Genomic DNA, 12,888 nt, shown 5'->3' with positions numbered 1-12,888 from the left:
GTAAGTCATTGCATTGATTGGGAGGAAATGCTTATGGCCTTCAGAATGCAGAATCACAAGGCTGGCAGCCTGCCGGTGCTCAGGTTCAGGTTATAATGTCGAGAGCAATTTGTTGCTAAGAGCACAAGTTCTCAAGTGGAATACAGCAGTGCTGAATAGGTCAGGAGTGGCAGAGTGGGACAGCGGTATGGCTTAGCCCGTAATCCAATATGAAAGATATTGCGCTCTCACACAGAGCTCTCAATAACATAATACTCCCCGACGCCTGTCCCAACGAAATAACACAACAAGAATGAACAATGTTGGGCCACTGGCTGAAATCAATGTGCATAAAAGGCATCACAGGACAGGCCAGCTGGTTGGTCAGACAGACTGAATGCGTGTCAGATTCCACAGAACAATTCCATTCGGTCTGTTGCTGTGGACTGTGACATCTTATATAATTCTGTTTTTTGTGGCAACATAAACAAACCAGCAGAAATAGTACACATAAAATTGGTCCGTCCCTAAGGCAAACCATGCCTTTTATCATTAGCCTGCGGAATGTACATGATTGTGGAAAGTAACACGATTTGATGGCACTTAACTGCAAGATTATATCCATCAATTGCTCACGAACAAGTTCCACCCCAAGTTAATGAGATCCTGATGCATGCCACAAATTGAGGGAGGAGGAAGCTGAAAGGGAAGAGCATCCTATTTGGCTACTGTGCTGTTGCGTCTTTGACAGACCGATGGACCGACAGACGGATTGGCAACATCGACAGAGAGACATACAGACAGATAGACCTAACTTCACTATCTATCCACTTCAGGCACCTCCAAACGAAAGCCGCTTGATTTCCCAGCAGTGAAAAGATAGCCGCCTCAGAACAATAAAAGCTTGTCATAACATGCTAGGGACGGGATGCGTCTTCAACTTCAGCTTTCATCTATCAGTGTTGTCTGTGGAATAGCGCTGTTTTGCTTTGTTTACTTTCCATCTTGTTGAAGAAGAGGTCGTGTTGAGACACAGGTTATTTCAACCACATGGATTGTGTCATATCACTGTCCAGCATATCAGGCCTGGCTGGGTGACCTTTAATCCGCCTGAGCTACAAACTTGTTCACCCAATGGATCTAATTTGGGTGTCATGGCAGCTTTTGCGACCCCCCCCCCCCCCCCCCTCTGTTTTGCACTCCAAGACATTGTACACAACCGCCTGGTATTTGTGCCTTGGATCTCAGGTTACACAGCGCACCGTGTAATAATCAGAATATCTCTCCACAAATATTGGCTTCATTTCCCCTAGCTCTCGCATAAGCCCTACAGTGGCGAATCGGCGAGCATAAACAAAATGATTGTGGATTTACCGAATTGTGCTCCGTCAACCATGTCGCCTCTTTCCCCCTTTTGTTGTCTCACATCGCTCATTTGTTCCTACTCTCTGTATTGATGTCGGCTGTCATAAACAGCAGTGTGATTGTTCTCTACATTGAGTCGGGCTAGATTGATTCCCCGAGATCTCATTTTTGTTATTGGGGCTTAGCTAACTGTGTTTGCATGCATTGAGCTGCCTGACGCAACCTCTTCGGTAAACAGACAGTTATACATTTTGAACATTATGCTGTTTGGTTTTATTAACAAAGCAGATCATTATACTGTACATCATAGTGGTAATAAGGTGCAAATTGGATTGGGCTTGGCCTGGTAATGCATTTTGAGGAATGGTTTCGGAGGGCTTTGGTAGTCTTAATAATTCTCCATTTATTCTGTTGCAGAGAAATCAGAGAAATAGCTACCTCACTTCACCTTGGCAGAGCCGCCTTGGGCAGTACGCATCGGCCCTAATCGAGGGTCTTCTCCAACTCAATACAAATGACATTAATATGCATGCTATTATTGCTTTGAATCATTATCAAAAAGGCGGAATAAATCATTGAATTATGACCCTTTTGCGCTAAAAAATGCTCAATGCGTTTTGTTTTATTGACAGTCTGGCGGCGAGAAGAAGTGATGCTAATGTCATAATCTGGCTGTGATCGGGGGGTCGGCCCCTGCCCCCATCGCTGACAAACAGTCTCATCTGCACTGGATCATTTGCTGTCTCCAGATACGTTTGTGGTTTATAGCCAATTATCTCCTGCGATCCATTATCGATTACAGTGTTATCTTTCTTGCATTGCTTAATCTTTTGGCGTTGCTACAGCAGGCTGTGTGGGGCCTAGAAGAACGCTGCTAGAACACAGGAGCAGGACATAGGATGGAAGATTCTTCCTTTGCCTGTAAATTAATGTGATACACATTCTAGCATTTAGTGTTACAAAAAAGAGGGCCGTGTTGATTTTCGATGCCTCATGAATAGATTCTCCAAAGAAATAACCAGGAAAAATAGAGACAATGATTTTCTCCATATCCAATCATATTGTGGAGAGGATTTGTTTTCCCTCAGACAATTAAACCAATACCACCAATGACTTTTTTGTGTTATTTTGATGTGTGATTCGACATCTGTTGGTCTGGCACGGGACCATGTATGTTGTCTGACTTTTCTGAGTGATTTTTCTTCTGTTTCCTAGCTGGGTGAACAACTTTGGCCATGAAGGACTGGGCCTCCTCTTGGATGCATTGGATAAGTTGCTGGATAAGAAACAGTAAGCATCTCACATTACAATGACTTCTCGTCTCTCAATACGCCCTCGATACTGTCTAAATGTATTCTTCTCTGCCGTATTCTCATTCCTGTCCTTTCGCCTGTCTTTTTTAGGCCAGAAAGTATAGACAAAAGGAACCAGCACAAGCTGATCCAGTGTCTCAAGGCCTTCATGAACAATAAGGTTTGTACAGGTTGGGTTGGTCCAAGGCCTTCATGAACAATAAGGTTTGTACGGGTTGGGTTGGTCCAAGGCCTTCATGAACAATAAGGTTTGTACGGGTTGGGTTGGTCCAAGGCCTTCATGAACAATAAGGTTTGTACGGGTTGGGTTGGTCCAAGGCCTTCATGAACAATAAGGTTTGTACGGGTTGGGTTGGTCCAAGGCCTTCATGAACAATAAGGTTTGTACAGGTTGGGTTGGTCCAAGGCCTTCATGAACAATAAGGTTTGTACGGGTTGGGTTGGTCCAAGGCCTTCATGAAGAATAAGGTTTGTACGGGTTGGGTTGGTCCAAGGCCTTCATGAACAATAAGGTTTGTACGGGTTGGGTTGGTCCAAGGCCTTCATTTAAAAAGTTTCACGTTCAGCAGTTTTTCTCGATTCTTCAATGTTTTCAGAAAGCCATATATCCAATAGATTCAATTGGCACCCAATGTGGGCCCTCAACCACTTGAACAATCATTGTAATCCTTTATTCCGCCTGTTATATCGACTCAATTTAATTTGAGGAGGGAAGAGAAGGACAGTACAGTGTAGAAGTGGTTCTGTATTCACCCTGAAGTGCTACAAACCAGAGACTGAATTCTATATAGTTTCAATGACTAAATTTCAATGGCAAAACTATTCACATTGAAATAGTGGTAGAAATGAAATGAATGAAAAGTGGTATTACTTTGTACCGAGTAGGTATTCTTCTCAAAATCCTGTATGGTGAAACCAGTTTGGCCGTTTTTCCTATCTAAAATGGATGGACTGTGACGATAGCTATTATGGACAAGTAAAGCCGAGCTAATTTGCCATATTCAACCCATTGTCATCAAGTATTTCATTATTCTTTTTTGGGAAGCAGCACTGTCTCATCTTTGGAAAGTGAGGATGGATGAGCTATTGATATTGCTACCCTTTAACAAAATCCCAATATGTGTTCAAGTATACTTGAGTCCAAGATATATTTAAAGTTAGGGAAGGACTATAAGTATTTGTCCCCACAGTCCTGGCCTGAATTGGCTCAATTCATCATAATCTCCATTTTCCCTTGCAGTATGGACTGCAAAGGATTCTGGGAGATGAGCGAAGCTTGCATCTCCTGGCCAGGGCCATTGACCCAAAACAGACCAGTATGATGACAGAGATCGTCAAGATCCTCTCAGCTATCTGCATCATTGGAGAGGAAAACATGTAAGTTCACCGCAACATTCAACACTAATCTACCATTATAATATCCTCAATTTCACACTTCTCTCAGTGCCAGTCATGGTCTTCATCCCCACTTCTCCCCCCTAGCAACCCTCATTTCTATAATCACATTAAGGAAGTAGATTTGTAGACAACCTGTCACTGGCCCTAACACAATACATTCTGTGCACTCATGTTACATTTGCAGCGAGGGCTTTTGAGATGTACCAGAGCTCCGTCCGTTAACATGTTCTGATTTAGCAGTTTGGGCTGTGTAATGTAATTCAGTGCTCAGTGTTGTTGGCCATGAACACACAGTTTGGCTGACAGATTATACATCGAATCCAGGGGAGCTCTTTTGTATTGAGCCGGACTAAAATAACAACGAGATTTCAAAGTAGCTCTGCATGCAGCGGAGGAAAATAAACAAATGGACAAATACGAGAATCTAGTTAAAACTGTTTCTTATATATCAGCCCCTGCCGAATGTCTCTGTGTGACCGTGGTTTTGGCCCCTGCTATGTTTAATCTAGGAATGTAAAATTACTCGCCTAAAATTAATCTTCTAGTACTAACTAAGCTGCTGTCATACTCAATTTCCAATATATTTAAAGAAAAACACAGACACACACACACACACACACACACACACACGTGCACACTTAAATAGCCCTGTTTAAGCATGCACAGCTGATTGACAGGAAATCGAGCTGAGGCCTCACTTTCCGGAAAAAAAAGTCAAGGGTTGGGTGGTACTGGGTCGGTAGTTTCCGCCGCATCTTCCCTCTCTTTGCTCCTCTGCCAGACTATTTTGGAGCGAGGGGGGAAGATCACAGGCATGGCTCGGTCGTGAGCCATCCTCCCTCCCTGAGGACCCACGAACACTTCACCGCCCTGGATGGCAAAGTGGAGAGAAACAGAAAAAAGAATGTGCTGAAAAAGAAATATAAAACAAGAGCACTCGCGATCTCCCTCCCTCCCTCCCTCCCTCCCTCCCTCCCTCCCTCCCTCCCTCCCTCCCTCCCTCCCTTTCTTTCTTTCTTTCGGATGTGCTTCTCCTGTGTATAGAAGATAAAAGCTTGACAGCAAACCATTTCCAACCCCGATGAGAGAGGCCCCGACGACTGATGGCGTGATAAAGCTCATCCAGATAAAGAAGGGGCTCGGCGTCCAAAAACTTTTGTTTGCTGTTTACTAAAGTGGCTATTTAAACTGTCTTCACCTACTTGTGTTGCAGCCCCTTTGTGCAGGCGCATAGCAGTGTGAGGCCTTCGTTTGAAATTGCCCAAATCACTATTCAGCAAAGTTGCCGTGAGCCCTTGTAAACGGTCTAATTTGCTTTCACAACAATGTGTTTTTATAAAGTAGTCCTGTAGCCTTCTCCCTGCAATAAATTGCCCCTGCCTTCGCATCACAAACTGCATCTTTATTATGAATAGCTTTTACAATAGATAACATCAGCCAAACAGGCTTTCTCTGAACATTACCAGAGCAATGAACACTAAAGCAGATCAATTGGATACCTATAATGCACGGGGTTGCAAACAAAGACTCAGGCCAGACCATTTGTCTTGGGTCCCCATAGAACGTCCCTGACCAAGACAAGGGGACAGATGAGATGATATGTGAGGTGGAGGTGTGAGTAAATGTCCTGGTGGTAGGGCGATAAAGGCGTTTGTTGACTTTTCAGTCTTTTTGTTTTCTCTCAGCCTGGATAAGATCCTGGCTGCCATGACGATTGCAGCGGAGAGGAATAACAAGGAGAGATTTGCTCCGATAGTGGAGGGACTGGAGAATCACGAGGCCCAACAGCTCCAGGTCAGCATTTTACAACCCCTTTTGGACAGACACACACACAGTCACAAACTCGCATTTTGTGCAAATCCCATTGACAAAAGTGTGTGATTTACGTGTGACATTGAGTCATGTATACCTTTCTCACGTCTTTCCATAAGAACTTCCATAAATATCCACTTCCATCCAACACTCTTTCAACCTGCCCCTTACGGAGTAGCCCATGGTGAGATGACTGTGTTATTTCAATGCTAGTCTGCTTGGATTTGAGTCATACATCAATATTCTGTTTATCAACCCTTCCAAGTTTTATCTATGACCTCAACCTGTAGGCTTCTGAGACAAGTTGTGGAAAGAAACATATTTTTAAGCTCACATTTATGCACATCACACATAACAAAGTCAAATCATTCGAGTCTGCCATGTCATGTGCAATGGAGAGAACTCGGCTCTAGTCAGTGTCATTCTCACAAATGGCCTCTTGGCTTGGAGCCGGTGTTTGACGCGGAGGGACAGGTTGAAATTGACAGTTCTGTCACTCAGGGGTCTACTGTACCTCAGCCCCTGTCGACGGATACACACATTTCATCTCCCTTGCCCTCCTTGCTTTGTGTCTGCTTGTCAACCTCTGGCACCTAAGTTGTTTGATGGGAGTCGACCAAGGGTTCTTTCTCCTGGCCTAATCAACACCACCTGCTTCACTAGAGGAGCTCTACCAGAACTGTTATACTCTCTTTTGAGAAGTCTTTTGAGAACTCTGAAATATAACACAAGACCAGAAGAGAGATGTTGACTTCCAGAAATGTTTTTTCCCATCCTCGTAACAAATATTTTTCTGCTTTTTCTCAGTGTTGTTGAGCGGGTCTCTGAGGACCCAGAGGAAAAGGGCAACCATGCAGCAACATACCTGTCTTTACTTCTGTTATTTTCCCTTCACTGTTTCTTTCTCTGGCACTTTTTCGCAAGCAGTCTTTTTTTAAATTTCATAATTTGTACAATTGTTTGTAGATGGGGGGGGGGGGACTATGGGAAGGAGATGAGGGAAGGAGGGATGAGTGAGGGTTAGGGAAGGAGGGATGGATGGGGGAAGGAGGAGATGGATAAGGGAAAGCGGGATGGATGGGGGAAAGGGATGGATGGATGGGGGAGGGATGGATGGGTAGGGATGGATGGGGGAAGGAGGGATGGATGGGGGAAGGAGGGATGGATGGGTAGGGATGGATGGGTAGGGAGGGATGGAGGAAGGAGGAATGGATGGGGGAAGGAGGGATGGAGGAAGGAGGGGAGGTAGAAATCCCTGGATTGTGCTGCTTGTTTTCCTCCATAAAATGTCCGCTAATGAAAAGAGCCACCGCTAATTGTGAAATAAATTAAACTACCTTGCTGATGTAGAAGGTTCAAAGAAATTAGAATACTTTAAAAAAAACTTGTGATGGTGCTGTGGAGCCTGACTTTGTTAATGTGATTAAAATGGGTTTTGCCACAGTTCGGGCTTTGCTCTCTCCACTGCAGAGTGAAAGCCAGCCTGCATCCCGACTTTAAACCGTCCCAGAAGTCCCACTTTTAATTACACTGACAAAAAACCTCCTACGGCAAGCACGGCTCACATGACGCCCGAGCTCCCTTCTTGCACCGTCGCCAACCCCAAAAACAAGCACCACAATAACCCTCCTCAATCCAATTCCACACAACAAACATGGTCGAGGTCTGTCTGCTTCATACGATAGGAGGACAAATCTACACGTAGACGAAGAGAAGAAAACAACAACATTAGGCCCATGAAGCTCCCTCAGTCACTCATAACTCTCGAAATAGTTCTCTTCATTTTGAAAGACTAAAGATGGGAGTAAAGAGATGGAAGTTAGTGGAGTTTCAGAAATGATTCTGGCGTAGCGTCCCTGGTGGGTAGACTTCAGGCTTGGATGCCCAGCTCTTGGTCCAAGGCTCTGGAGGTCCTATTGGAGTGGTTTGATGTCTGCTATGTTGCTGCTGCCTGACACCATTGGCATGTTCTCAAAGCAACTATCCCATCCCCTTCCACCCCACCAGTAGGGCTGGTGCAGCACAGAACAACCTTTAGAATTCTCCTTAAGCCTGCTGTTTTCCCGGTGTGCGGCAGGCCTGGTGCATATGTAAAGAGTCTCCATTAGCACTGACATGTCCCCATAAACCATAATACCATATTCCCTCACTCCACTGGATGAATAGAAACCTGTTCGATTCCACTGTCCCCGGGCTATAGAAAGGGGAAAAAACACATTGAAAAACAAACCAATGCTGTTCATTCCAGATGGCTATTATTCCCCATTGCCAGGCGAATTCCCGCTAGTTACGTTCTCTGAGGGCATGAATTGGGCTAGCGTGATGATTGTGTGTGTGTGCCCCTGTGAGTGTGCGCACGGGTGTGCATGTGTTTATCTGTAAACCTCTCGCCAGGAAAAACACCAACAGGAGGAATTGGTGTGAATAACAGCCAAGCGACAGCATTCACTATGACCCGTTAAAAAAAGATGTGGGCCAATACAAACATGCCGATAAGAGGTTTTCTATAGGGTACTTTTCAAGTCAATCACAGAGCTCCTTCAGTTCCCGATCGATCCGCCTGTCAGAGGAACACTCCGTCTTCTCCTGGTGCTGCTCCCCGGAGCCACCTTACATCCCATTAAGGCCCATCAGCATTTTCCCTTTCCCCTCATTCTCCTGCCCTTCCATCCCTCTACTCTTCCCTAATCCAATAAATCAATTACACATGCACATCTGGCCAGTAGACTCCCCAGACCTCTTCTCTTTTCCACTTCCTCTTACCTTCTACTTTTTTTCTGCCTCTACACCAGACTATCTCTCCCCTCTTATCCACTCCTCTTTCCTGTCTTTCCTCTCCTCTCTAGGAGAGGAATATACATTGCCTTCGGAAAGTATTCAGACCCCTTTTTCCACACTTTGTTAGGTTAGACTTATTTTAAAATTGATTACAGTTTTTTTTCTTCTACACAATAACCCATAATGACATAGAAAAAAACATTTTTTAAAACATTTTTACCATTAAAAAAAAAAAGAAATATATGTAAACTCTGCAAAAAAAGAGACATATTTTTCAGGACCCTGTCTTTCCAAGATAATTCATTAAAATCCAAATAACTTCACAGATCTTCATTGTAAAGGGTTTAAACACTGTTTCCCATGATTTTTCTATGAACCATAAACAATTAATGAAATTGCAGCTGTGGAACGGTCGTTAAGACACTAACAGCTTACAGACGGTAGGCAATTAAGGTCACAGTTATGAAAACTTAGGACACTAAGAGGCCTTTCTACTGACTCTGAAAAACACCAAAAGAGAGATGCCCAGGGTCCCTGCTCATCTGTGTGAAAGTGCCTTAGGTATGCTGCAAGGAGGCATGAGGACTGCAGATGTGGCCTGGGCAATACATTGCAATGTCTGTACTGTGAGACGCCTAAGACAGCGCTACAGGGAGACTGGATGGACAGCTGATCATCCTCGCAGTGGCAGACGTCATGTAACACCTGCACAGGATCGGTACATCCGAACATCACACCTGCGGTACAGGTACAGGAGGGCAACAACAACTGCCCGAGTTACACCAGGAATGCACAACCCCTCCATCAGTGCTCAGACTGTCCGCAATAGGCTGAGAGAGGCTGGACTGAGGGCTTGTAGGCCTGTTGTCTGGTGAGGACCTGCCTTACATCACCGGCAACAACGTCGCTTATGGGCACAAACCCACCGTCGCTGGACCAGACAGGACTGGCAAAAAGAGTTGCGGTTTTGTCTCACCGGGGGTGATGGTCGGATTCTCGTTTATCGTCGAAGGAATGAGCGTTACACCGAGGCCTGTACACTGGAGCGGGATCGATTTGGAGGTGGAGGGTCCGTCATGGTCTGGGGCGGTGTGTCACAGTATCATCGGACTGAGCTTGTTGTCATTGCAGGCAATCTCAACACTGTGAGTTACAGGGAAGACATCCTCCTCCCTCATGTGGTAACCTTCCTGCAGGCTCAGAGGCTTTCAATATCTGTAATGTGAGACGACTAAGACAACGCTACAGGGAGACAGGACGGACAGCTGATCATCCTCGCAGTGGCAGACTACTGTGAAGATGTTTAGCATGACAATGCCACCAGCCATACTGCTCGTTCTGTGCGTGATTTCCTGCAAGACAGGAATGTCTGTATTCTGCCATGGCCAGCGAAGAGCCCGGATCTCAATCCCATCTGGGACCTGTTGGATCAGTGGGCGAGGGCTAGGGCCATTCCCCTCAGAAATGTCCGGGAACTTGCAGGTGCCTTGGTGGATAAGTGGGGTAACATCTCACAGCAAGAACTGGGAAATCTGGTGCAGTCCATGAGGAGAAGATGCACTGCAGTACTTAATGCAGCTGGTGGCCACACCAGATACTGACGGTTACTTTTGATTTTGACCCCCCCTCTGTTCAGGGACACATTAATCAATTTCTGTTAGTCACATGTCTGTGGAACTTGTTCAGTTTATGTATGTTGTTGAATCTTGTGTTCATGAAAATAAACACAGTTGTCAGTGAGAGGGCCTTTATTTGCTGAGTTTATATATGGACACACCTACTTATTGAAGGGTTTTTCTTTATTTTTACTATTTTCTACATTTTAGAATAATAGTGAAGACATCAAAACTATGAAATAACACGTGGTTAAAAAAAAAAGTGTTAAACAAATCAAAATATATTTTATGTTTGAGATTCTTCAAAATAGCCACCATTTGTCTTTGACAGCTTTGCACACTCTTGGCATTCTCTCAACCGGCTTCACCTGGAATGCTTTTCCAACAGTCTTGAAAGACTTCCCACATATACTGTGCACTCGTTTGCTGCTTTTCCTTCACTCTACGGTCCAAATCATCCCAAACCATCTCAATTGGGTTGAGGTCTGGCTATTGTGGAGGCCAGAACATCTAATGCAGCACTCCATCACTCTCCTTCTTGGTCAAATAGCCCTTACAGCCCTTGTGTTGGGTCATTGTCCTGTTGAAAACAAATGTTAGTCCCACTAAACGCAAACCAGATGGGATGGCATATCGCTGCAGAATGCTGTGGTAGCCATGCTGGTTAAGCGTGCCTTGAATTCTAAATAAATCACAAAGGTGTCACCAGCAAAGCAGCATCAAATACATTTTTTTTTTGTCACATGCGCTGAACTTATACTGAAATGCTTACTTATGAGCCTTTAACCAACAATGCAGTTAAAAAAAATCTGGATACTAAATAATAAATATAAGTGACAAGTAATTAAAGAACATCAGTAAAATAACAATAGCGAGACTATATACAGGGAGGTACCGGTACAGAGTAAATGTGCGAGGGCACCTGTTAGTTGAGGAAATATGTACATGAAGGTAGTTATTAAAGTGACAATGCATAGATGATAACAACAGAGAGTTGCAGCGGTGTAAAAGAGGAGGAGTGGGGGCAATGCAAATAATCTGGGTAGCCATTTGATTAGGTGTTCAGGAGTCTTATGGCTTGGATGTAGAAGCTGTTTAGAAGCCTCTTGGACCTAGACTTGGCACTCCAGTACTGCTTGCCATGCGGTAGCAGAGAGAACAGTCTATGACTAGGGTGGCTGGAGACTTTGACAATTTTTAGGATCTTCTTCTGACACCGCCTGGTATAGCGGTCCTGGATGGCAAGAAGCTTGGCCCCAGTGACGTACTGGACCATTCCTAGTACCCTCTGTAGTGCCTTGTGGTCGGAGGCCGAGCAGTTTCCATACCAGGCAGTGATGCAACCAGTCAGGATGCTCTCGATGGTGCAGCTGTAGAACCGTTTGAGGATCTGAGGACCCATGCCAAATCTTTTCAGTCTCTTGAGGGGGAATAGTTTTTGTCGTGCCCTCTTCACAACTGTTTTGGTGTGCTTGGACCATGTTTGTGTGTTGGTGACGTGGACACCAAGGAACTTGAAGCTCTCATCCTGCTCCACTGCAGCCCCGTCGATGAGAATGGGCGCGTGCTCGGTCCTCTTTTTCCTGTAGTCCACAATCATCTCATTTGTCTTGATCACGTTGAGGGAGAGGTTGTTATTCTGGCACCACACGGCCAGGTCTCTGACCTCCTCCCAATAGGCCGTCTCGTCCTTGTCGGTGATCAGGCTTACCACTGTTCTGTCATCGGCAAACTTAATGATGGTGTTGTAGTCATGCCTGGCCGTGCAGTCATGAGTGAACAGGCAGTTCAGGAGTGGACTGAGCACCCACCCACCCCAGAGGGGCTCCTGTGTTGAGGATCAGCATGGTGGATGTGTTGTTACCTACCCTTACCAGGATCCAGTTGCAGAGGGAGGTGTTTAGTCCAGGGTCCTTAGCTTATTGATGGGCTTTGAGGGCACTATGTTGTTGAACGCTGAGCTGTAGTCAATGAATAGAATTCTCACATAGGTGTTCCTTTTGTCCATGTGGGAAAGGGTGGTGTGAAGTGCAATAGAGATTGCATAATCTGTGGATCTGTTTGGGCGGTATGCAAAAATGAGATAATGGGGTTGTGAGCCATGACCAGGATGGGGAGCGTTGCTGCACATCTATTTTCAGGTCTCCCCAGAGATGTTCGAGTCCGGGCTCTGGCTGGGCCACTCAAGGACGTTCATAGACTTGTCCCAAAGTCACTCCTGCGTTGTCTTGGCTCTGTGCTTAGGGTCATTGTCCTGTTGGAAGGTGATCCTGCCACTGAAAAACATCCCCACAGCATGATGCTGCCACCACCATATTTCACCGTAGGGATGGTGCCAGGTTTCCTCCAGACGTGACACTTGGCATTCAGGCCAAAGAGTTCTATCTGGTTTCACCAGATAATCTTGTTTCTCATGGTCTGAGAGTCTTTAGGTGCCTTTTGGCAGACTCCAAGTGGGCTGTCATGGGGTTTTTACTGTGGAGTGGCTTCAGTCTGGTCACTCTACCATAAAGGCCTGATTGGTGGAGAGCAACAGAGTTGGTTGTCCTTCTGGAAGGTTCTCCCATCTCCACAGAGGAACTCTAGAGCTCTCTGAGTGACCATCAGGTACTTGGTCAACTCCCTGA

General features: G+C 45.3%; 1 protein-coding gene across 7 annotated transcripts in view; it reads left to right on the top strand.

Annotated features, from left to right (window-relative positions):
- Positions 1-12,888, top strand: part of diaph2 (diaphanous-related formin 2) — a 693,877-nt gene that overhangs the window by 185,961 nt on the left and 495,028 nt on the right. For all 7 annotated transcript variants that reach the window (XM_036943140.1, XM_036943138.1, XM_036943139.1 and 4 more), the window contains 4 exons: positions 2,560-2,634; positions 2,748-2,817; positions 3,898-4,034; positions 5,741-5,849. In XM_036943140.1, coding sequence (XP_036799035.1) covers positions 2,560-2,634; positions 2,748-2,817; positions 3,898-4,034; positions 5,741-5,849 — 391 coding nt within the window. The remainder of the gene's footprint in view (positions 1-2,559; positions 2,635-2,747; positions 2,818-3,897; positions 4,035-5,740; positions 5,850-12,888) is intronic.

The sequence above is a fragment of the Oncorhynchus mykiss genome, chromosome 14 (assembly GCF_013265735.2).
Source record: "Oncorhynchus mykiss isolate Arlee chromosome 14, USDA_OmykA_1.1, whole genome shotgun sequence".
In the NCBI taxonomy this organism is placed as follows: domain Eukaryota; kingdom Metazoa; phylum Chordata; class Actinopteri; order Salmoniformes; family Salmonidae; genus Oncorhynchus; species Oncorhynchus mykiss.
This window is presented reverse-complemented; position numbering and strand designations above follow the sequence as displayed.